Source organism: Peromyscus eremicus, chromosome 14 (genome assembly GCF_949786415.1).
Source record: "Peromyscus eremicus chromosome 14, PerEre_H2_v1, whole genome shotgun sequence".
Lineage (NCBI taxonomy): Eukaryota > Metazoa > Chordata > Mammalia > Rodentia > Cricetidae > Peromyscus > Peromyscus eremicus.
Window position 1 is genome coordinate 28,457,850 of NC_081430.1, and position 26,228 is coordinate 28,484,077.

The 26,228-nt window shown below is 40.2% G+C and overlaps 1 protein-coding gene across 3 annotated transcripts in view; it reads right to left on the reverse strand.

Annotated features, from left to right (window-relative positions):
• Positions 1-26,228, reverse strand: part of LOC131924110 (protein transport protein Sec23A-like) — a 49,503-nt gene that overhangs the window by 9,810 nt on the left and 13,465 nt on the right. For all 3 annotated transcript variants that reach the window (XM_059279335.1, XM_059279334.1, XM_059279333.1), the window contains 9 exons: positions 23,701-23,859; positions 22,724-22,839; positions 20,231-20,354; positions 17,626-17,706; positions 16,653-16,742; positions 12,762-12,868; positions 7,654-7,807; positions 4,548-4,625; positions 3,011-3,172 (listed from right to left, as the gene is read on the reverse strand). In XM_059279335.1, the coding sequence (XP_059135318.1) occupies positions 3,011-3,172; positions 4,548-4,625; positions 7,654-7,807; positions 12,762-12,868; positions 16,653-16,742; positions 17,626-17,706; positions 20,231-20,354; positions 22,724-22,839; positions 23,701-23,859 (1,071 nt within the window). The remainder of the gene's footprint in view (positions 1-3,010; positions 3,173-4,547; positions 4,626-7,653; positions 7,808-12,761; positions 12,869-16,652; positions 16,743-17,625; positions 17,707-20,230; positions 20,355-22,723; positions 22,840-23,700; positions 23,860-26,228) is intronic.

The following is a 26,228-nucleotide window of genomic DNA, read 5'->3' on the forward strand; positions in this document are numbered from 1 at the left end:
TATTTAGTTTTAAATTTGCATACAAGGTGTTGGATATAACAGTGCCATCCAGGAAAGTGTGCTGTTGTAGCTACTTCTCCCTTCATCTTAGTTTTTCAATGTTCAATTCATCAAATGTTGCCTGACATTGTGAATTCTCGGTGTATTTCATTTTTCTAAGGAAACTCTCTAACATTGAAGTAACAATTTTAAAGTCAATGTGCCAGGCATGATGGTGCCCAACTTCAATCTCAGCACTTGGGATGCACAGGCAGGAATGTCTGTGAGTTCCCAGCCAGCTTGGTCTACACAGCAAGCTCCAGATCAGTCAAGGCTATAAAGAGAGACACTGCCTCAAAAAATAAAATTTAAAAGAATTGAGGGGAAATCAGAGACGATCCCTAAGCCTGGTGACAGTTACACTGAGGGAATAATGAAAGCCTTAGGATATAAGACATTTAGGGTACATGAGAAAATAGCTCTGAGTATGAAAAGGAGCATCCTGAATTGATTATAAGTTTAAGTAACACACACACAGACTGCATCCAAAGCTACAGTTTTACTGCATCACTTAGATACTGAAGATAAAGAAAATGAAAAGACTGAGCCCTTGCCAAGTAGAGAGGCTTATGCCTGTAATCTCAGCACTTGGGAGGCCGAGGCAGGAGAATCAGTGAGTTCAAGGCTAGCCTGGGCTACACAGTAAGATGCTGTCTCAAAACAATAACAAAACAGATATTAGCCTCTTAATCTCTTTTTAAGGACTTAGATTTAGAAGTCTAAAAGGGGGAACCAGCAAAAATGAGACCCAAAAGCTCTCTGTGGGCAGAAAGAAACTGGGAAGGAATAGTAGGTGACAAAAGCCCAGAGCAAAAGTTTTTGAAGGGAAGAGTCCTCTCCAGAGAAATGCTGTGCAGAGTTCCTTGAAGGAAACTGTTCAACAAGCTTGCTGCATATAAGTTGAGAAGAGAATGGGAAGTCAGAAAGCATAGACAACAGGGTTAGAGAGAGAACAGACAGTACTTGTTGCTCTTTCAGAGGTCCTGAGTTCAGTCCCCAGAACTCACATCAGGCAATCACAACTCCAGGTAACTCCAGCTGCAGTGGACACAACAGCTTCCCGTGTCCTCCATGACCACCCGCATGCATGTGCACATAGTGACACACATACACACACATATGTAAAAATAAATTTAAAGTGTGGGGGCTGGAGAGATGGCACAGAAACCACATGGTGACTGGGAACTGCCTGTAACTCTACTTCCAGAGATCCGACACCCTCTTCTAGCCTCCTCAGACACCAAGCACACACATGATGCTCAGAAATCAAAAAATTCAAATTTAAAAGAAAATACTCTTTTAGCATGGACAACAAATAACTTTGAGTTTAACTGTGTCAGGGAGCAGAGAAATCAAGTGATAATTAGAGAAAATGAAGGAGACAAAGCAAGTTTTTGATGATTTGCTTTTAAAGATGAGTGTTATTAAAGTTACTATGTTGAAGAGAATGTCCCAGATAGAAGAAGAAAAAAATGGAGAGAGAAAGAAACTAACTCTAAAAGCAAAGCATTACGCAAATGCAGTTACCCAATGGCTGGGGTTGGACAAGGACAGGTGCTCGAGAGGAAGGACTCAGTTCTCTTCTAAGCTATTCTTCAACTCTCCAGTGCAACAGGTAGAAACAAGCCAGGCATGGTGGTGGCGCACGCTTTTAATCCCAGTACTTGGGAGGCAGAGGCAGGCGGATCTCTTGTGAGTTAAAGGCCAGCCTTGGCTACTGAGTGAGAACCAGGACAGCCAGGGCTACAGAGAGAAACCTTGTTTCAAAAAGACAAAAAAAAGTAATCAAAAAGGGCATCATTTTACTCACTATTTTATGAGACTTGAGATATAACAATCCAAAAGATATAATAAACAACCAAATATACTGACCTTCCCTAAGGTACTGTTTCCAAATATATTTATTATATTATTATATAGGTTTTTGTGGAGGCCCAAATCACTCAGGGTCAGAGAATCAGAGCTTGCTTTACCCAGCAGGGCTGAATAAGGAGATGATTTGGCCACAGGCGTGGTTACCAGGTGTTTGAGTGGGTCTACACTTGGCTGTACGGTGTATTGTGATCTAGCAAGGGAAAGGTCACCCCTTGGTATGTTATAAAAAGACTTTTGAATAAACCTTCGAGGCTGTCGGGTATTAATCCTGAGTTTCTGTTTTTCTTTTCATCGGCTAGGTCTCTCTTTCTAGTTATTTTCTCATTCCTCTCTCCTCTTCCTAAGAACCCTTAAAAAAGGTGGGAGCTGGCCTCCCACAGGTTTTTAGGTTTTTGTTTTTGTTTGGTTTTTGTTTTTTGTTTTTCGAGTCAGGGTTTCTCTGTGTAACTCTGGCTGTCCTGGAACTTGCTTTGTAGACCAACCAGGCTGGCCTCAAACTCACAGAGATCTGCCTGCCTCTGCCTCCCAAGTGCTAGGATTAAAGGTGATTACATAGTTTTAAATGGTTAAATGGACAATTCAAATTACCATAAGGAAAAGCTATTTACTTGATTATAGATAAAAATATGAAGACCAGTTTCCCAAAACAACTCAAATGGTGAATTTATCACTCTTCCAAATACATATTTTTACGATCAATTGTATCGTACATTCTCAAAGGATGAAAAGAAAACAAGGTAGTGACTTGACTATGACAGAATGTCGTGCCAGACATGAAGCTATGAAGTTAGCCATCTCCTCCAGAACCATGATCATTTCTGAGCCTTCAAAGACTAATCATAAACTCTATTGAGCTTTGCCAACAAAACACTAAACAGTCACCCAAGCGTATCTTCTATAATACCTTTGCATTATTTAATGATATAACCTACCACACCACCTACTACACAGGGAACACTTAAATATTTTTAAATTAATATCTTGCAATCATAATTTAACATTCCAAATTCATTTCAAAACAACAGTTGTTTTCACTTTGTTAGTACCACACATCACAGTAACAAGACAAATCAACTCTCTTGTTTTTTCCTCTTACCTCTGCTGGGCCACTAAAAGAATAGGCATACAGAGTGGGCTGAATCATGATTAGAGACTGTGTTAGATTTTGACGCATGAAATGGTGACGATAATATGAACTCTCATCAGGACTATTGTTAAAAATTTGCAAGAAAGGAGATCTTCTCAAGTGAAACATAAACTACAAGACAAAACAGGTGAGATATCTTTTACTGATTTTAATATGGCAATAGCAGTTCCATAACAAAACACTTGGTTATATTACTGCATCACATTGGCAACACACACAAATACAAACACCTTCTGTTAAGAATAAACTAAAGTAGGACTGCAGAGATAGCTTAGCACTTAAGTGCACTTACTAATGGACTGAGGGGTATTGGGGCTTCAGTTACCAGAACCCACACTTGGTTCACAACTCCCTGTAACTTCATTTCAGTGTATCAGAAGCCCTGGCCTCTGCAGACACTTGCACATACATGGTGCACAGAAACTCATACAGGCACATACACAGACACATAAAATAAAAATATAAATGTCTTTTTCAAAACAATATTCTAAAGTATATCCCAAGAAAGCTTGTCCTCATACTTATGAGCTATGTCTGGGCTGGTGAAACAGCTCCACAGTTAAGAGAGCCTGCTAGCATGGGGACTGGAGTTCTGCTCTGGCACCCAAATAACAAGCTACTTGGGGAGGTCAAGGCATACCTAGGCTGGAAACCTTGCCTCAAGAGAAACAAAAGGGCTGTATGATAATGGCGCACACTTTTGATCTCAGCTCTTAGGAGACAGAGGCAGGGGGATCTCTGAGTTTGAGGCCAGCCTGGTCTACAGAGTGAGATCCAGGACAACCAGGGCTACAGACAAACCCTGTTTCAAAAGACCAAAAGGAAAACATTAAAAGTTGAAGTTTCAGGACAAAGCTTTTATAGTCAAACATGAACTGTACTGAAGCACTAAAGATACAAGTGTGTAACCCCAGCACTTGGAAGACGAAGGCAAGAACATGACAAGTTCAAAATGAACCCTGCCTACAAAACGAGACTCCGTCTCAAAAACAGGAAAACACACACACACACACACACACACACACACACACACACACACACACACAGGGTGAAGGTGCTGTAAGGCAAGTTAAGCTCACGTCTCCTACCTGGTATGGCACTCTAAAATTGGTCTCAGTGAGGACTATATGCCACCAGATTATCTCCTCAGTAAAATTACAGCACACACCTTCTTTTGGCATAGCTGTAACTGGAACCTCTTACCTTCAATGGCATGCTAATGGGCTTTAGCCTTGCTTACACACACAGTCAGCTTCAGTTAAGTCTTCAGGCACCATAAATAGTGACTATTTGTAAGGCCCATATGGGGATATTATATTCTTTTCATTAACCACAGAGCATAAAATTAATTTCTGAGTTATCCCAAAATTAAAAGAATAATCCAATAAAATATGTTCATAGATGATTATTAAAAGATAAACAAAAAGAAAGATGAAACTCAGTGCTATTGGTAACAAGAGAAGAGCATGTTCCTTGAATAGCTTACCTGTGGATAAAGGGAAAATGTTTCTGAAAACCGGAAGGAACTTGAGTCATCCTTGTGATATTCTCCAAATTTCTGACACTAAATAAAATAAAATATTAGTGATTTGTTCCTGGTATAATAACTAAAATTCTACCCATAAAATTCTATATATAAAAAGTTGCTAACTTTTTAGGAAACAGATACTTAAGATAGGGTAAAGTTGGAATACTATATTATTAACTTAGCAAGAGACTAATTACAACCAAAAAACCATTTGAATTTCAGAAAGACAACAACTTGCTCCAAAATGTTTAGATTTATTTTAAGCAAATGTCTTTTGTAGCAAATAAGGAATATGTAAATGTCAATGGGGGGAGAAGGGAGAGGCCAACAGAAGCTTCCTAAGACTATCAGAGTATCTTTTTTCAATACTGGCCAAGGACAGAACAATGCACAATCAACACACCACAGCAGCTACAAAAGTAAGCTGCTGGTCCAAAGTTTGCCATACTGAAAGTGCCCAAAAGAAAAAAAAAGTCTAATAAAGAAAAGGATTTACAGAAGCAAAAATTAGAATGAAATAAGGTCACTCACACAGGCAACAGGGAAGCAAGTCACCTATGAGAATATGACAAGGGGCATCCTTGCACGATCATGAACTCTTACTACAACAGGCAATGAACCTTAACCACCAGCCTCACTTTGTCAAGCAAAAGTCTCTGCCCTGGAGGCCCATGTGTTGGAGGCTTGGTTACCAGTTCACAGCACCAGTGGGAGGAAAAAGGCCTAATAGGAGGTATTTTGATCCCTGAGGGCAGGCCCTAAAGGGAACTATACAACCAGTCTCCCTTCCTCACTGCATGCCTTGAAGGGAACTGTACAAAAAGTCTCCCTTCCTCACTGCAAGCCTTGAAGGGAACTGTACAAAAAGTCTCCCTTTCTCACTGTAGCATCAAAACAAGCTATAAAGCAACAGGGCCAAGGATCACAACCCAAAAGCTCTAAAATGATGAGCCCAAGTAAACCCTTTCTGTGTTGTGGCAAAGGAAATGTGACTAATACTTGGATGGTGCCATTCTCCGTTCTGGACACCATACAGCTAAGGCACAAAGAAATAGAATAGATGTTTCTCAAAAAGTACAACAGTGGTTTGACTGTATTGGCCTTTCTCCCGAATTACCTCCACTAGTCTCCTCTTGATGTGACACAAGATCAGAGTAAACTCTCCATGACTCCATCCATAACCTGTTCTCTAGCTCAGCTGCCTTGCTGCTGTGCTGTGTTGCAAAACGTTCAGTGTGTGACTAACAGCTGGCTATACATGGTGAAGAAACTAATTTTGTGCCTCATGCAATTGTCTAATTCAGTTATTCACTAGGACATTTTGATTTTTATTAGTGTTTCCCTTTTTAAAATATACCAGACAATTGCAGACGTTTGGGAAGGGAGATGTGAGATAGAAAAGAAGCCTAAACCTGCTAAGAACTCTTTAAAAAAATTACAGTCCTGAGTCTTTTGTCCAGCAAAGGACAAAGAAAAAATTATTTTTTCTCTCAATAAAAGAGGTTTGGTGGGCTTTGTTGATAATGCAGAGTGCACTATAAAATTCTAGTGTCATATGTGACAACCTATGACTCCAGCAACATGGAAAGAGCACGTTACTACAAATCACAGCCACTGCCCAAGTACATACACTAGAGACTTCAGCTTTTAGAATCTCAAAACAATAGGGCACCTATGAAGACAAAGTCAAGGTCAGGTTGTGGTGCACGCCTTTTATCCCAGCACTCTAGAGGCAGAGGCAGGCAGATATCTGTGAATTTGAGGCCAGCCTGGTCTATAGAGCTAGTTCCAAGACAGCCAAGGCTGTTACACAGTGAAATCCTGTCCCAAAAACCCAAATAAATAAATAAATAAGACTATTTCAGAATACAACTTACTATCCATAGAAGGAAAGCTTACATGGTTGGTCAGATCCCAGATACACCAACATATAAAATTACAGTCAGTAAAATCCTAGGGCAAAATGCAACTTAGGAAATAGAAACACCCCTATTTGAGAGCACATTGCTAGAACTATGCATTCAGCATGATGGACAAGGCTTGAGTATGATCACCAACACAAGAAATGTTTTTTTAAAAAAATAAATAAATAAAAAGACATTTAAAACAGTGCACTGACTCAAAGCACTGGCTCCATGCCACATGATACTAGGAGGTGTGTGCAATAAACTGGAAACAGCTTTTGTATTTAGGTTGGAGGCTCAGGAATGTATATGGATCTATTGATAGTGATAGACAAGGAAATTTTTCTACTATAAATATATCCCATTGTTTTAAAGAAGCACAAGTAAGATTCTTAATCATTTTTCCCCATCTAGAATCAAAGGCCCAGGGAGGACCTGTGCCAGCCTTGGTGGCAACAGTGTTCCATCATTGGTGGCTGTCCAAGGTTAAAGCTCATTTGAAAAGACATATTGAATATCACAACACCGCTTTCTTCACTAAGAGGTGTTGGGAGAAGAGGGTAATCTTAGGTTGGAGAAATCTAGACAATACTGCAAAAGTAGCTAATTCCAACCAAGCTCACCTGTGACACCTGAGGGAAAGGTTAAAGGCAGCTCTCTTGGTAGCTAACAGAGAATTCTCAACCATGTGTTTAAGTTGAAGAGAGAATAAAAAAGTACAGGATAGAGTTTACAAGGTAAAAATGAAATGTTAAGAACTGCTTAAGCCTATAGTTCCAGGATATGAGAGTAAGTTTAAGGACAGTCTACATAGTGATATTAAACTGAAATTAAAACAGAAAATAGAAGCCAGAGTAAAGACTAATCACACACATACTAGAGTAATAGGAAGCTCCAGACCAGCCAAGGCTATACAGAGACTCTATCTCAAAACAAAAACAAAATTCATAGAATTAGTAACATAAAATTAATTTCCACACTATTCCACATCACAAAAATAATAGGTAGCATAACTACCATTCATTTTCAAGGAAGTGAGTAGAACACTTCTATTCACTAGTTCATACTTTGACTTAGTTCTTCATACAGTTCTCCCACCCACTGTCTGTGCTTTAAAGGACATTTACTACAAAGGAAAGCTGACAATGTCCTCTTCTTACCAGTCGAATGAGTTGTCTGTCCAGCCATCTAAGCACATCTGGCCCTTCCTCTGTTTCTGCTCTGTATATTGCCAGCCGGGCCATGAGAATGGCAGCTGCTTCCTGGTCAAAAGATGCAGCAATGTTTTGGATTTGAGTTTGAGCATCTGCCCAGCTAAAGAAATAAGAAAGCACAGAAACAGAAATGAATTATATCATAATACCACAGTTGGCTACTACACAGAGCTACACTTAGAGAATACAGAATGCATCCTCAACATTTCAAAATTCTAATACTACACAGATTAATTAGCATTATTAAAACATCACAAATAGCTGTTCATTACACTGATTTTCATAAAAAAAAAACACCTTAATATTATTTTCTAAAATAACTCTAAAGGAACTTCTCCAAACATATTCTTTAAGACATCAAGATTTTGATAAGTAAATAGAATGGGTCAGGAGGATGGTTCAGTGGGTAGACAAACCAGCACAAAGACCTACAACCTCAGTTCAAGTACCAGGTCCCACAATGTGGCAGGAGAAAACTGACTCCTAAGAGCCCTCCTCTGACCTCTATTTGCCTACAGTGACCTGCACATGTGCACATATAAATAACAAATCAAGATCTTTTTTAATAAATAGCATCAGGGAATGTGTATGATATAGAAATCCTGATGGTGACATCATTCCTAAGAATTCTTTTTACATAAAAAAGTCCATACACATAAATACATACTATATAGAGAGAATACCATATACATGTGTATAGACAAATACTAATTTCTATCAGTCTTTATCTTTAACTTTTTATTGATTCTTTGAGGAGTTCATATCATGCACCCCAATCCCACTCATCTCTCTGTCCCTTTGTATCCACTCTCTGCCCTTGCAACCTCCCCCAAAAATAATTTTTTTTAAAAAAACAGATAAAACATACATACAAACAAACATAAATCTCATCATGGAAGCTGTAGTGTGTCACTGTGAGTCACACAATATACCCTTTAGTCCAGACATCTTTACTTGCAAATGTTCATTTCAATAAACCATTGGTCCAGTTCGAGACCTCTGGCTCCTGCTACACTGTCAATACTGGATCCTCACTGGGACTCCTCTTGGATATCCTGTTGTTGCTCTGTCTCTTGGAGATCCTGCAGCTTTGGATCTACAGGACTGGCCCCCTCTCATGTTCCAGCAGTTCATAAGTGGGATGGATGTTGGAGCTGGTCAACTCATAGCTCTGACTCTGGGCCTGTATGGTAGCTAAATTGGTCAGACTGCCAGCTCTCCCACACCTTCACCACCAGGGTGAGCTCTCTAGTGCTGCCTCAGCTAGCTCACTCATGATGCAGGCAGCAAGGGGTGGGGCCAGTTCTCCCACTCTCATGCCCTCAGGGCCAGCTCACATGTACCCACACCACCAGGACCACCAGCTCTATTGTACTGCCCAGATGAGGTAAGGGGCCACTCTTCTGCTCTCCCAATCTCATGTCCCCAGTGGTGCAGCTGGTGAGGGTCAGGGCCACCTCTCCCACTCTAGTGTTCCCAAGGCCAGCTCTCTGGCCTGCCCCAGGTGGCGAGTGGGGGGAGGGCATTTTTCTTGCCCATGTCACTGCATGGCAGTATTAGTCTTTATCTTACTACATAATTCTATGTTGAATTTTATCATATTCAATTTTAGAAAAGCAAAAATTTAAAATATAAAAATAAAGGTTTTATTCTCAACTGTGGTAAACAAAACATCAGAATTTTGTTCTCATTAGTCTTTAGTTCTATCATCAGTGATAAAAATCCCATATCTAAAACTGCTTTCTACTCTTCTCTTTCCCTGTTAATACACTGACCACCAAGACAGATCAAAAGTTAAGTGAGGGACTTCAACCTGACAGTACAAGCCTATAATCCCAAAACCTGGGAGTTAGAGACAGAAAGATCAGGAATTCAAAGCCAGACACAGCTGTACAGCAAATCTGAGGCCAGCCTGAGATACATGAGACCCTGTCTTCAAGAAACAAAAGAGGTTAAGCAAAATCATGGAAAGCAGTAGTAAGTCTCCTCAAAAGATGAAAACTACCACACCTGGGGCTGGAGAGACTGTTCAGCAGCTAAGAGCGCCTGCTTCCCTACCAGAGAACTTGAGCTCAGTTCCCAGCACCCATATCTAGGACTCATGTTTGCCTGTAATTCCAGCTCCAGTATGATGCCCTCTTCTTACCTCCACAGATACCTACACTCACATGCACATATTCCCACAGAAACACAAGCACACACATAATTCAAAAATAAAATACTTTTTAAAAAAAACTTCCATATGATCCACCTAAACCACTCTCAAAGAATCAGTCAGCCCTTAGGGGAGACACCTACACATCTGTGTCTACTATGTATTCTCATCACATTACATTACATAACCAACTTAAGCACCCAGTAATGAATGGATGGACAAAGAAAACGTCACACTGAGCACAGTGGTGAAGGCCTATGATCCTAGGACATAAGAAGCTGAGGCAGGCTGGACTTTGTGGTTGCATGCCTCTAACCCCAGCCTGATCTACATAGTGAATTCCAGAACAGTCAGAACTACATGGAGGTCAGGGAGGGGGCTGACGAGAGAGATCACTGCAAACTTCAGACCAGCCTGAGCTATAGAGGGAAAAGGAAAAAGAAGGAAGGGGTTGAAAATGTGGCATTAGATACACTACAGAGATTTATCCACTGTAAAGGAGAATGAAAATACACCAGGAAAATGGATAACTAGAGAGCCATTATGTTAATCAAAGTAAGTCAATCTCATAAAGACAAGTATTGCATTTCCTTCCATACATGGGATTAGGGGGGTCAGTAACAGGCAACAGTAAAAGCAGGACTATCACAGACGAGGAAGGGATTGGGAAAAGGGAGAGCAAGAAAGGAAAACAAGAAGGACATGACCAAAGTACATAAGGTCATAAGGAAACCCAGCACTCTGTACAAATTACATACGCTAATGAAGTGATGGGCTGGGCTGGGAAATGGCTCAGCGGATAAAGTGTTGCCTTTGTAATCATAAGGACCTGAGTTCCTATCCCCAGCACCCATGTAAAAAGCTTGATGCCGAGGCAGGCCTGTAACCTAGTGCTAGGAAAGCACAGACAAGCAGATCCCAGGGGCTTGCTGGCCACCAGTCTAGAGCAAGCAGCAAGCTCAGGGTGCAGTAAGAGACATTTTGTATCGAGCACTAACTAAAATGAAAAGTGATAGAAAATGGTACTTGATGTTGACCTCTGGCTTCCACAAAATCTTACATGCATGAGTGTACCTGTGTGCATACAAACACACACACACACACACACACACACACACACACACACACACACATATACAGGGAAAAAAGATTTGAAAAAAATTAAAGTGAGAATCTCAGTCTGAGTGGTTGATATTATAAACAATGCATTACTGTGTAGGCCCTGCTGGCCTGGAGCTCACTATGTAGCCTATCTCAGTTAAGGTTTTCATTGCTGTGAAAAGACACCATGACCACGGCAACTCTTAGAAGGAAAACAATTAATTGAGGGTGCTCGCTTACAGTTTTACGTGTATTTGTGTGTATGTTGGATAATTTTATGCCTGACAAACCAAGCAATTAAAAATAAGAAAATGTGATTTCAGTGGCCTTTAAACTTTTTGTTTTTATACTAACTCACTTTTATTGTAAAAGCATTCATTCCAAAGGATGAGAAGAAAAACCACAACTAACCCTTCAACACAGACAGTTTGAAGAGCAGTCTACACCACACCATCAAAGTGGATCAAGCCCCTAATAGCACCTAATCCACAAAGCAGGAGCTGCATGATGGTATGATAAAAGAATTAGAGCATTAATAACACATGGGAAATTATAGTTATAGACTAACCATCAGCTGAAATGAAATGTCATTAATCATAGCACTATATTAAGTATATATGATATATACTTCACATATGTGTACGCATGTATAAAAGTGTATGTGTACATATATAATGTATATATATATATATATATATGTATATTAGTGACTACTAAATACAATGTTTGATTCTCCCCATGGGGATAAGGTAAATATAATTTGTTCACTTATTTTTTTTGTTGTTATTAATTTTGATTTAGGAGTGTGTATATGTAAACCTGTCTGTGTATGTGTGGGTGGGTGCCTGCAGAGGTCGTAAGAGGGCATTAGATCCCCTGAAACCAGAGTTATAGGCAGTTGTTAACTACCCAACACGGATGCTGGACTCTGAATTTGAGTCTTTTCCAACAGCAGCAAGTGCTCTTATCTGCTGAGCCATTCCTCCAGCCTGGTGTGTGTGTGTGTGTGTGTGTGTGTGTGTGTGTGTGTGTGTGTGTGTGTGTGTGTTTGAGGCAGTTTCATGTTTGCCAGGCTGGTCTCAAACTCCCTGAGAATGACCTACATCTCCTGATCCTCCTGCCTCTATCTCCCAAGTGCTGGGATTACAAGTGTGTGCCACCATACCTGGTCATAAAAATCACGCTTTAAGTGTGTGACTCTGGAGCACTCATGTGCATGTGTGGTTGCACATTTGTGCACAAGGATATGGAAGACAGGGAAGAAACCCAGGTTTCATCCTCAGAAGCCAGACACCTTGTTTTTTGAGACAGGATTTCTCACTGGCCTGGAGGTCACCAAACTGGCTAGGCTAGCAGGAGAGTGAGTCCCAGCAATTCACCCGTCTCCATCTCCCACAGCTGGGATTACACGTAGGTTCCACCACATCCACCTTTTTTTCCCATGGGTTCTGGGGATCAATCTCAGGTCCTTAGGCTTGCAAGGAAAGCATGTTACCAACTGGGCTTTCTTCCCAACCATGAGGAGTACTTTTTGTTTTGTTATGTTTTCAAGACAGTTTCTCTATGCAGCCCTGACTGTTCTAGAAGTACTTTTTAACAAACTGCTATTACACTTATCACTGGCTATTCTACAAAATAAGCTAGATTTGAAGGAAACAAATCGTAAATAAACCTTTAACCATAAATATTTATTTTCTAGTGATAAACATTACCCAAGGAAGATACCGAGATTGAGAGTATGACCTACAATAGTTTTTATACATAAATAAACCTCTAATAAAATAAAATAAAAACTTACTTCCTAGCAATTGTGGTCACTCGGATACGTCTCTGCCCACTTGAGTGCTGATACCGGGTCAAAAATTGAACTGCACCTCGTCCTCCTTGAGGAATTGGAGCGTTATGCTGTACAAAATAAAGAAGAACAAAATCTAAAATCTACTAACAATCAAAAGCAAAATCTACTATGGCCATGACACAGTATCAAAGACTACATATTTTCTAGCACTAAAAAAAAAATAAATTTCAGGGCAAGGAAAAGCCCAAGGGCTTGAGAGCTGGCTCAGCAGTTAAGAACACTGGCTGTCCTTCCAGAGGACCCAGGTTCAGTTTCCAGAACGCACATGGCAGCTCACAATCATCCATTACTCCAACTCTAGCCATCTAATGCTCTCTTCTGGACTCTCAGGCACCAGGCACACATGTGGTGCACATGCATACATTCAAGCAAAACATACATAAAATAAATTTCACACACATAAAATAAATATAAAATAAAGCCCAGTGTCAGATGCTATGGTGGTTTGAATGAAGATGGTCCCCATAGGCTCATAGGGTGTGGCACTGTTGGGAAATGTGGCCTTGTTGGAGGAAGTATGTCACTGGAGATGGGCTTTGAGATTTCTGGAGATGGCTTTGAGATTTCTGGTGCTCAAGCTAGGCCCAGTGTCACTCTCTCCTCCTGATATCTGCCAATCCAGATGTAGAACTCTCAGCAGCCACCTCTCCAGAACCATGTCTGCCTGCATGCCACCATGCTTCCCACCATGACAATAATGGACTAACTCTCTGAACTGTAAGCCACCCCCAATTAAATGTTTTCCTTTATAAGAGTTGCCATAGTCATGGTGTCTAACTAAGACAGAAGTCTTCACTACAGAGCCCGATAAATATTTAAAGAACTGTCAGAACACAGTCCATGAACAAAGCTAGGTGAGACTTCTGAGACCTTGTGAGAAAACAAGACAGAAGTCTTGTAATCTCTGTTCCTCCATAACTTGGGCTGTTCCTGGAATGTGCTTTGCTGACCCTCCCAAATGTAGGGGATAGGAGAATTCATTTAAATGATGCATTACAGCTGGCTATCATCTGTTTATATGCCTCTATGGAAAACATGATTTTGCCACATGCAGCCTGTCCTTGTCATTGTCCACTTTACTCAGGTGACTCTTCTTAACCCTCAGAGTATAAACTGTCTGATGCTCTGAATAAAGTTGGCTATTGTATGAGACTTTAGTCTGCCTCGTTTTTAGGCCCCCACTCTCCCTGGTTCACACTGCTAACTACAGCAGCAACAAAGAACTAATACTAATCTTCTCAGAGTGGGATTCTTCCTATGGAGTGGTTCAACACATGCAAATGAATAAATGATATGATAGTACTATATCAATAAAGTGTAAAACAAAAGGCATATGACGTCACCTCAATAGATGCAGAAAAGGCATTTGGTAAAATTCAGCACTCTTTAATAAGAATGATAAACACATTATGTATAGAATAATTCTACTTCAACATAACAAAAGGCCATGCATTTAAAAAGGCCACAAATGACATCACACCTTAGTAGGAGAAAATGAGCTTCTCTCTAATGTCTAGAATAAAATAAGGATTCCTATTTTTACCAGTCACTAAACATTGTACTACATAAAGTCCTAGGCACAAAATCAGGCAAGAAGAAGAAAACAGAGCATCGAAATTGGAACAGGAAGTCAAACTGTCACTAAAATAACACAACCTGTCTCTCATGTAGAGATCTCTACACATTCACTAAAAATATTAAAAATCATGAAAAAAAATAAGCTCTTTTTAATGTTGGGAGAGGGAGAAGCTGGAGATAAGACAGCAATTAAGAGTAAATACTGTGGGTTTTCCCTGACCCCCCTGGTTCCTACAATCCCTCCTCCCTCTCCTCAGCAGGACTCCCAAGCATGGGCCAAAAGATCCAATGGACCTCTGAATCTGCCTCCATCAGTCACTGGATGAAGGCTCTCCGATGACAACAGGGATTGTCACCAATCCAATCACAGGGGATGGCCAGTTCAGGCTATGCATCCACTGCTGTCAGGAGTCTTAGCTGGGCCATCCTTGTAGCTCTGAGTTTCCTGGCATCAGGCTTCTACCTGACCCCATTAAGCCCCCCTTTCCAGTCATGTCTCTCAGCACTCTTCCCTCTGTCCACCCCACAACCCAATCCCTCAAGTTCCCATGCCCACCCTGTCCCAGTTCCCCTGCAGATCTCCTCTTTCCACTTCCCAGGCAGATCCATATGTCCCCCACTCAGGCCCTCCTTGCTACCCAGCCTGTCTGGAAACCGCTGCCTGGCTCATGGGAACTCACAGAGTCTGAAACAACAACCAGGGAGCTTTCATGGGACTGACCTAGGCCTTCTGCACATATGTGACAGTTGAGTAGCTTGGTCTACTTGTGGGACTCCTGGCAGTGGGAGCAGGGGCTGTCCCTGGTGCTTTGACTGCCTCTTGGGAACCTGTTCCTCATGCTGGATTGCCTTGCCCAGCCTGAATACAGGGGGAGGTGCTTGGTCTTAAGGCAGCTTGATATGCCATGCTTTGCTGATGCCCATAGGAGGCCCGGCCCTTTCTGAGCAAATACGGAGGAGAGGTGGGGGTGGGGTAGGGTAGAGGGGAATTGGGAGGGAATGGGAGAAGAGGAGGGAGGGGAGGCTACAGTCAGGATGTAAAATAAATAAATTAATTTAAAAAAAAATCACCTTGTTACATTAAGCTGGCATGAGGAGGAAATAAATTTTACCTTAATTGGGGGGGGGGGGGTGAATTCTGGCTAGACAGTGATGGTACATGCCTTTATTCCCAGCACTCAGGAGGCAGAGGCAGGTTGATCTCTGAGAGTTCAAGACCAGGCTGCTCTACAGAGTTCCAGAACAGCCAGACCTGTTACACAGAGAAACCCTGTCTTGAGAAATAAAACAAAACAAAAACAAAAAAAGTAAACACTGCTCTTACAGAGGACTCAACTTTGAATTCAGAACCCACACTAGACGGCTTACAACCACCTGTAACTACAGCTCCAGGAAATCTGATGTCTCTGGCTTCTGTGGGCTCTTGTACACATAGGCACAAAACCCAACACACACACACATAATTTTAAAATAAATTTTAGAAAAAAACAACAAGCATGTTGCCATATGCCTGTAATCCCAGCACTTGAAAGGCAGAGGATCAGAAGAAGTTGAGAAGTTCAAGGCCATCATCACCTACACAGGGAATTCAAGGCATCTTGGCTACATAAGACTCTAGCTAAAAGAAATCAGTAACACTGTCATACACCTATACCAAACTCTCTGAAATGGAAATCAAGGGCTAGACATAGAGAGCTCAATAGTGGGACATCTACCCAGCCAGAGGAAAGACTTGGTTCAATCCCTAGCACTGCTATGGAAGGGAGGGAAGGAGGGAGGGAGGGAGGTGGGGAGAGAAGGAGAAAATAATCCCATTTACAATGGTAAAAAAATACCTATTTTAAATCCAAACAAGGATAAAAGAAATTAAACAAATGGAAAGATGTCTTTGTTCATTGACAGGAAAATCAGTATTGTTAAAATGTCCACACTACCCAATTCAATCTACAGATTCATTGCCAACTATCCAAATACCAATGACATGGTTTGCAGAACTAGAAAATAAATCCTCCAATTCATATAAAATTCAGTGTCTAAGTTTAGTGTTTGTTTATCTTTCAATATGAAAAAGCAGTCAGTCAGCCAGACAGGGTGGAACATGCTTTGAACCCAGCACTTGGGAGGCAGAGACAGGCAGAGGACTAAGAATTTGAGGCCCGTCTGGTCTACATAGTGAGTTCCAGAGAGCCAGAGCTACATACTCTGTCTCAAAATACCAAAAGCATGTTTTTTTTTAAATGTAAGCAGTCATACCTGATTAACAACTTCAAAATACATGGCTAAGGTTGTAGTGGGACTGAGTCCACATATCTTCCACTGACAAGTGCCACCTGTTCCAATCTCCTATAAAAAAAGAAGATGCTTGAAAGCTAAAGAACTTTATTTATTAACTTATAGGAATAATAAAAGCAGGGATAAGCCTCCAGTAAGAAAAAGCACACAGCTTTCAGATTTATTCAATAAATCTTAAGAGCTTAAAAATTTTAACACCATATCACAAACACATAATTAAATACAATTAAGCATTTTGTATGACAAAAACATTAAGATTATTAAATGGTTTACTGAGTAAATGAAAAGGATACAAGGTTTTTTGAAGCATGCACTATTTAACAAGTGATTAACCAGTAACATTACCTTTCCACCCAACTTTCCTATCTGTGTCAAGGGATCCTATATATATGCATATAGGACTAGGTCCTCTGCATCAGAATTATAAGCATTCTAAATGCCAAGAAAATGCAGACACAAATCTTTACCACACAAACTGCATATAAACTGATCTTTTTGCTTTGTCAATTTTGAAAGCTGATTGTCTATTTTGTGCTGTCTTATCATCCTATCTACAACTACATGACTGTAATTTTGGAATGCATTACAGTCTCTCAACAGGCAGAGAAAAAGGGATTGAAACCTAAATCTCTCTGATTTGGTTGTTCTGTTGTTAATTATGGTGACAAACGCCACTTGAAATTAATTTTGGCTTTAAGAAACCTAAAAATGTCCAAGGTATGAGAATTTATATAAGAGCAAGTGTGCACAAGGAATAGCTTAGCCATATAAAACAGAGCACTGGTGGTAGGAAAAGAACAACCACAATGGAAGTGTACGACAGAAGCTCAACCACATACAACAGTTGAAAAGGAAAATCACAGGTTTCCATGACGGGCCTGTCTTTGTGTTAGCCTAGAAATTAACTGTGTTTTTTAGAACAAACATTACTTACGTTTTCAGACACGCAGGGTCCTTTAGAGTTAAGAGACACACAGGGTCCAATAGCTCCTGAAATCTTTATTTCCCTTGAGGTCTGTAAAAAAGAACACGGTACATTTGGTTCCCTCAAGGATAAAGATAGGGCTTGAAAGATGGCTGAGTGGATAAAGGTACTTGCCACCAACCCTGACCACCTGAGTTTGAATCCCAGGAACCACATGGTAGGAAGAAATAACCAACTCCTCAAAGTTGCCCTCAGACCTCCATACAGGCATCATAGCATGAGCATGTGCGCGCACACACACACACACACACACACACACACACACATTAATAAATAATAAAAATTTTAATAAGTTCAAATGTTTATAAGTTTTTAAGAATATAAGCCATTCTTCCATGTTTAAAACTTGAAAGTCAGTGAAGACTCAGGTATGGTGGGGGATACCTTTAATTCCAGCACCTGGAGGCAAAGACAAGTGGATCTATGTGAGGCTGAGGCCAACCTGGTCTACATAGGAAGTTCTAGGACAGCCAGGGCTACACAGAAAAATCTTGTCTCAAAAACAAGGCAATGAAAATATGCTAAAATTAAAAATAATTAAACATTAGGCTCTAATTAAATTCCAGTCTTCTATTTCCACCAGCCATAGGAGGACTCCATGTGGGAATCCGACCATGCTTTCAAAATCATGCCATGCCTTAAATTCAAACTGCATACATCAAAATCCTGTCCGAAGGAAGATTGATCTCTTTTTTAATTATCTTATGTGTAGGAATGTTTTGCCATATATATATATATATATATATATATATATATATATATATATATATATATATATATATATATATATATATATATATATATATATATCATGTACATGTCTAGTGCCCACAGAGACAAGGCAGCACTGGATGGCTGGAAACAAGAGTTACAGGCAGTTATGAGCTGATGCTGGAAATCAAATTTGAGTCCTCTGGAAGAACAGCCAGTGCTCTTAACCACTGAGCCATCTCTCTAGCCCCAAGATTAGTCTCTTCCCAGTTTCTCCTGCTACCAAATGTAAGACATTACATTGTCTTGTAACTAAAAATTAGAAAATGCTGGGACTGTAGCTCAGTGACAGAGCACTGGATTAGCACTGAAAAGGCCCTTAGGTTCAATTCCCAGCACTGGAGAAAAAAAAATCTACTTTGCTGGGCATGGCAGCACATGCCATGAATTCTAACACTGAGATACAGAGTCAGGTGGAGCTCTATGAATCTGAGGCCAAGCTGGCATACATAGTGAGTTCCAGGCCAGCCAGGCTATACAGTGAAATGTGGGTCTTCATTAACCCTCAAATGACAGATACATGTATCTCCAATCTACAAGCAGCTCACATAATTAATACTATGGTTCTAATATTTCAACACAAACCGTCCACTCTCACCAGGCATTCTTCCCAAACGTCTCATGTGGATGCTCGCCTCCAGGATTCTCCTCAGTTTGGGCCACTGAATAACATTCATTTTCCTCTCATCTTTCAGAAAATAATATAAGCCACACTCCCCTGGTGTTTTATTTTCTGTTTTGAGACACAGAGTTTCTCTGTGTAGCCCTGGCAGTCCTTTATAAGCCAGACAGGCCTCAAACTCAGATATCCCCCTGCCTCTGCCTCCTGAGGGCTGCAATTAAAGAAGTGAGCTGCTATGCCCAGCTCTCACTTCTCTTAAACTTCTACACCACTTTGTTTTCTGCTGTTACTTCATTTGATCATATACATTAGCTTAGTCTCTCTCTCTCAAGACGAAATTTCCCTAATAACAAAACCTCTACCTTACAGATCCAATCACATCTCCACAATTTCTTACCATCATGCTGATTACATGGTAAGAAATATTGAATGAAAATTCACAATCAGGGTTTTTGCAATATACATGTAATTAACACAAAGGCTTCCAAGTGTTTTAAGTCAATATTTGAAATTCATGATGGAATTTTACATACAACCAACACTAATCTCAAAACTAAAGAATAATTTCCTCTCAAGTTAGTTCATTTCTGCCATTATAAAAACTAACATATAGCTGGATAGTGGTGGTGATCGCCTTTAATCCCAGCAATGGGTAGGCAGAGGCAGCTGGATCTCTGTGAGTTCAAGGCCAGCCTGGTCTACAGAGCAAGTTCCAGGACAGCTAGGGCAACACAGAGAAACCTTGTCTTGAAAAAAAAGACAAACAAATAAACAAACAAAAAACTAACATATAAATTTAGGATGAAAATATAATGTGTAGTGCCAGGCAGAGTAGAACACACGTGCATCACAGCACCTGGAAAACTGATGTCAGGAGTTAGAAGACAAACTGATGAGACCTTATCTCTAAAAAATGAAAATATATATCCAATATAAGTAACTTTACTTACATCTACTTTTCTAACCATTATTCAGAATGATCCCAGTCTCATGGGTTTTTAATGACAATACCTTTCTGGGAAACAAAATCTCTAATCCAAGGTCAAAAGTAACCAGTATTTTTAAAGTACATCTGAATTTGACTAACGTTTTAAAGTTACCATTAAGCCTACAATGTTCTCACTTGATAACATATCACACATGTCAAGTTTGGATTCTTACCTTTATTTCTAATGTGCCACCAAAGCCCATTTTAAACTGTCCATGTATATCTTTGGTGAATACTCTTTGAAAAGTTTGCTTGAATAAGGAAGTGTTGAAAGAGTCACCCATTACCATGTATCCTCTGCACAGGAAAAAGGCAAACACAACATTCATAACATAATTAAATGGGCTCATGTATTACTTGAAAAAAATAATTAGACTACGAACAAATAGTAAAAACATTCCCCCAAAACAAATGTAATTAACTCTATTTCTATTAATAATTCATTTAAAATACAATTACCTTTATTTATGTTATGTATATGGGTATGCACACAACACAGTGTGCACGTGAAGGTCTGAGAACAACTTTCAGGTACCAGTTCTCTCCTTCCACCATGTGGGTCCAAAGTATCTACCTCAGGGCCTCAGGCTAGCCATCAGGGCTTTTACCCACTGGGCCGTTAACTGGTCCAGATTTTCTCCTTTCACACGCATCATCTAAGATTATCCGTGTTGTAAAATACTTGATAATGCATCGTGCATTAATGACTGCTCCTTTTCTCAGTAAGTATCCACAAAAGTTGTCTATACTTCTACTTCTCAAAGTGTGGTCCTTGGTCCAACAACATTAACACCAACAACAACTCCATCTCAAACATACTAAAGAGCACTGGTTTTTTCACAAGAAACCCAAGTTTTTGTACAAGTTAATACCTGAGAAGCTCTTGTCCATATTAGCTTCTTCCAACTCTCTCCCCCTGTTGTCTTTCTAATTCACTCTAGGTCAACTTTCATTGTTTTTAGTAAGATTCTCAATGACCTTTACAATGCTGAATTACTTAATCTCCACCCTGCATTATTTTGTATCTGTAATGGTTAGCACAGATGGCCATGGCCTTTACCTTCTAGTATTTTTCCCCACTGAGCTCCTAGTTGTTTACATTTCCCTAGGTATATGTCTCAGAAAACACTGAATGAAGCTGAACCCCTACTTCACTTTTTTCAGCAATAAAAAGAAATACTGGCACATCATAAATGTGCATAAACTTAAAACGCACACTGAATAAAAGAAGCCCATGATGGGCTGGAGAGATGGTTGAGTGGTCAAGAGCACTGGTTTCTCTTGCAGAAGATCCCAGCTCAGTTCCCAGCACCTACAAGATGGCTCATAACCTCTGTAACTGCAATTCCAGGGGATCCAACTCTCTGTCTAACCTCCTTGGGCACCAGGCATACACACAGCACACATACATACATACATACATACATACATACATACATACATACACAAGACTTTCATAAACATATTTTTTAAAGAAACCAATAGCAAACACCACTTATTACTCCACTTACATGAAACATCCAGAAGAGGCAAGTAGTATCGCCTAGGGCAAGAGGATGGGGTGAGAAAGAAGAGAGGAATGGGAAGTGACAGGTAACAGGAAGAGTCTCTCCAGGGTCAGACAAATGTTCTAAATTCAATCACAATAATGGTCATATAATATGTGAATGTACTAAAACCTCATCAAACATTTTAAATGGATACATTTCACGATGTGCTGTTGTGGAATATTACTTTAACTAGGCAAAGATGTGTTACATTTGTTTATGCTGCATTTGTTTAATTGTGAAAAGATATATTGCTAGTTTACCTTGCCTGCCTAAGGCACCTGATAAAGAACTGAATAGCCAATAGCTAGGTAGAGAAAGGACAGGCAGGGCTGGCAGGAAAGACAATAAATAGGAGGAGAAATCTAGGCTCAGGAGAAGAGAGAAGGAGGAGAGAACGAGGGGAAAAGAGAGGCACACGCCCGGGGCCAGCCAGGCAGGCAGCTGCCAGCCAGACAGATGCAGAAGAAGCAGGAAAAGTAGGACATACAGAAAGAAAAGGAGGGCTGGAGAGATGGCTCAGAGGTTGGGAGCACTGACTGCTCTCCCAGAGGTCCTGAGTTCAATTCCCAGCAACCACATGGTGGCTCACAACCATCTGTAATGAGATCTGGTGCCCTCTTCTGGCCTGCGGTCATACATGCTGTGTACATAATAAATAAATAAATCTTTAAAAAAAAAAAAAAGAAAGAAAAGGAAAGGAAAAAGCTCTGAGGCAAAAAGTAGATAAAGAGAAACAGCTTAATTTAAATTAAAAGAGCTAAGCTGAAATGAGCCTAAGCTAGGCCAATTATTCATAATTAATCAGAAGTCTCTGGGTCACAGTTTGGGAGTCTCCACCATGGTTGGTGGACCAAAGAAAGCCTGCTACGATGTGCTATCTCAAAAACATTACTAAAACAACTAAGAAACTTTAGAATAAACTTTTTCCAAAGAACTTGTGCCTTTATAAGCCTGTCTTTTCAGAAAAAAAGTGTAACGTGAGCTCCAAAGAAGACGCAGCAGAGCTGTCAGGAATGTTGCCATAAAGCAGAAGACCATGAGTGAGTGTGTCGTTTCCTAAGCTCTCAGTGTTGGTTCACACTGTAAGCAGTCGTTATTAGATATGCACATACGTACCCAGTAAGGTTAGGGCAGCACTTCATCTCCAGGAGACCTGTCTGATCTAATGCACATGCGTAGATATCAATAATGTGCCCAGTTGTAGCAGCTCGATTAGCCAGTGCTTCAAAGTGCTGCAAAAGATTTTAATAAAATCAAATATATAACCTAACTGTCCTAGAAATCTTTTTCCTATTAACAGATAAAATAATTTAAGAGTAAAAGAACAACTCATAATTTACTCTTCTTGTCTCATTTAATTTCCTAAAATATAGTTTTATAAAAATAATAAAATGACTTCTAGAAGTAAAATGACTTCCAGGCAGACAGATGTCAGAAATCCCATCACTGGGGAGGCTCCAAAAAAAGCATCATGAGTTACACTATATAGAAAGATTCTGTCTCAAATAAATAAGTAAGCAAAGTCTGATATTTTAACTTTCTTTGACTTAAAAGCCATTATTTTTAGATATGTTCCTAAGTGAAACAAAACTAAGGAGAGGTATATATTCTCTTCTTCAACACAAACACACACACAAAAAAAAAACCCAAGAGAACAACACAAAACTTTTTCCTAGCTAAATCCATAAGCAAGTAACAAATACATCTGAAAAGAGGAAAAAAAACAGAAGATAAGCCAATCTAAAGCATGTTTTTGCAGCTTTAACAAAAAAAAATAAAACTTCTGAGCTCAAATGGGAAACTCATTAGCAGAAAAAAGCACTCACAGTGTCAAAAATATGACATCAATTATTGTTAAAAATATAACAATGACTACCAAAAACTATCAAACAGTACAGTAAAATTAAACTAAAAGTCTGAACTAAAAATAGCAATAATAACAATAATAATAACAAAGGCATCAACAAGCAAAAACAATACAAAGATTCAAGAATCACCATTAGTAAAATATACCTTTGCAAACCACCCCTAAAAATGTAAAGTTACAAAAATAGAAAACAATTCACAAGAAAACAACTGAATTAAAAAATTACCTTAGTTCCCTTTTTAACATATTTGGCATTATCCTTTTCAATGTCATGCCAGGATCTTATTGGAGTCTTTAATTCATCTTCAACCACCATTCCAGGCCCCTGGGTAGCAGGACCACCAATGAACATCATGATCCGAGCACCAGTGTTGGGGAAAGTACACTATTGGAGGAAAAGAACTCACTCAAAAAATGTAAAGGATAACAGAAAGCAGGTATATACACTCCTGTCTCAAATAAATAAATTCCCAGCACCACATGGCAGCTCACAACTCCCTGCGACCATAGTTCCAGAGTATATGACACCCTCGTCTGTCTTCCAGGGTCTGCTGCACACACAAGGTACACATGAACTCTCTCGCTATTTCTCTCCCTCCCTCCCAACCACCTTTACACACACACACACACACACACACACACACACACACACACACACATACACACAAAATTAATGAAAAAGACATCCTTCTCTGGGGTCTAACCAGGGAAGTATAGTCCTCACCCCCATCAAGGAAACTCCTCTTGCAGCAGAGACCATTACAGAAAACCACAAAGGATCAAAATACACAGCGGTAGAGTCAGTCCCAACTGACACATCTACACCACACCTCCTGCACCTGAGGCTCAGGGATCATAGTGAAGGGGGGAGAAGAAAGATTTAATGAGCCAGAGGAACAGGAAGTTTGCTATAAGATTGTGTCTCCTGTAGTGTAGCTTGGTCTGTTTGAGGCGCCCCTGGCAGTGAGACCAGATCCATCCCTGGTGCATGAGCTGTCTTTTTGGATCCCATTCCCTATGATGGGGACACCTAGCTCAGTCTTGATGCAGGGGGGAGGGGCTTGGACCTGCCTCAACTGAATGTACTATGCTTTGCTGACTCCCCATGGGAGGCCTTACCCTTTTGAAGGAGGAAATTGGGATATCAGTGGGGGGGGGGGGGTTTCTAGGCGGAGGAGTGGGAGGAGGGATGAGAGGGGGATCTGTGGATGGTATATAAAATGAATTCAAAAATTTAAGTTAAAAATATATAAATTTTAAAAAAAGATTGTGTCTCCTAGAAGTCTCATCAACATGGCTGCCTAAACACGTCCTGAACAAGGACGACACCAACAGGCATGCTAACATGGGACGAGGGAAGCCCACATGGCCTCAATCATACACAAAGAACTACAGGCAACTAGAGAGTGCTGAGAGTGGGAAAAACAGTCCTCCCCAGGAAGAACACACCAACTGGTTACCCAATAACCAATGGTCAGCTTGAAAACATACATAACAAGGAAAAAATAGGCTTGAATTTGGAAGAAACTAGGGGGCACTTGGGAGAGTGTTGAAGGAGGAGAGGGGGGAAAGGGAAAGGATGTAATTATACTGTAATTTTTAAAAAATTAAAGAATTATTTAAAGCCGGGTGATGGTGGCCTATACCTTTAATCCCATACCTCGGAGGCAGATCTCTGTGAGTTCAAGGCCAGCCTAGTCTACAAAGCTAGTTCCAGGACAGCCAGGGCTGTTGCACAGAGAAACTCTGTCTTGAAAAACCAAGAAGAAGAAGAAAAAGAAGAAGAAGAAGAAGAAGAAGAAGAAGAAGAAGAAGAAGAAGAAGAAGAAGAAGAAGAAAATTTTTAATTTATTTAAAATAGAAAAATATATTACAATAGATACCGATGAAATTCATATAGTCATTTGGACATCTTAAAAACCTTTAGTCTACAAAATGGACAAATTTGTAGGTGCATATGATGTATCACAATTAAATCAAGATGAAATACAGTAATGAGTGTGTGATAGTCTCCATTAGAAATGACCCCACAGACTCAGGCATTTGAATACTTGCTCTGAAGCTGGTAGTGCTGTTTGGGGAGGCTATGTGGAGTTGCAGCCTTGCTAAAGAAATACATCTTTAGAAGCTCATAACTTAGTCCCCTTAGCCAGTTCACTCTCTCTGCTTGTGACTGATTATGTGATCTCTCAGTTTCCTGCTCTAGCTGCCTGCTGCCATTCATCCTCAGCCATTATGGACTCTCTCTCTGTAAAAATAAGATAAAATAAACTCTTCTGTTCAAAAAAAAAGAGCCAGACATGGGAGTTGTACTGGTTAGTTTTTACATGAACTTGAAACAAGCTACTGATGACTAATTTGAGAACTGCCTCCATAAGATCTGGCTGTAGGCAAGCCTGTAGAGAATTTTCCTAATTAGTGATCGATGTGGTAGGGACCAGCCCACTGTGGGTAGGGACACCCCTGGGCTGGTGGTCCTGGGTTCTATAAGAAAGCAGGCTGAGCAAGCCATGGGGAGCAAGCCAGTAAGCAGCACCCCTCCATGACCTCTGCATCAGCTCCCACCTCCAGGTTCCTGCGTTGCTTCAGTTCCTGCCCTCGCTGCTTTTGATAATAAACTGTTATATGGAACTGTGAGTGAAATAAACCCTTTCCTCCTCAAGTTGCTCTTGGTTATGGTGTTTCACTACAGCAATAAAAACCCTAACTAGGATAGTAGTGCACATCTTTAATACCAGAACTCAGGAGGCAGAG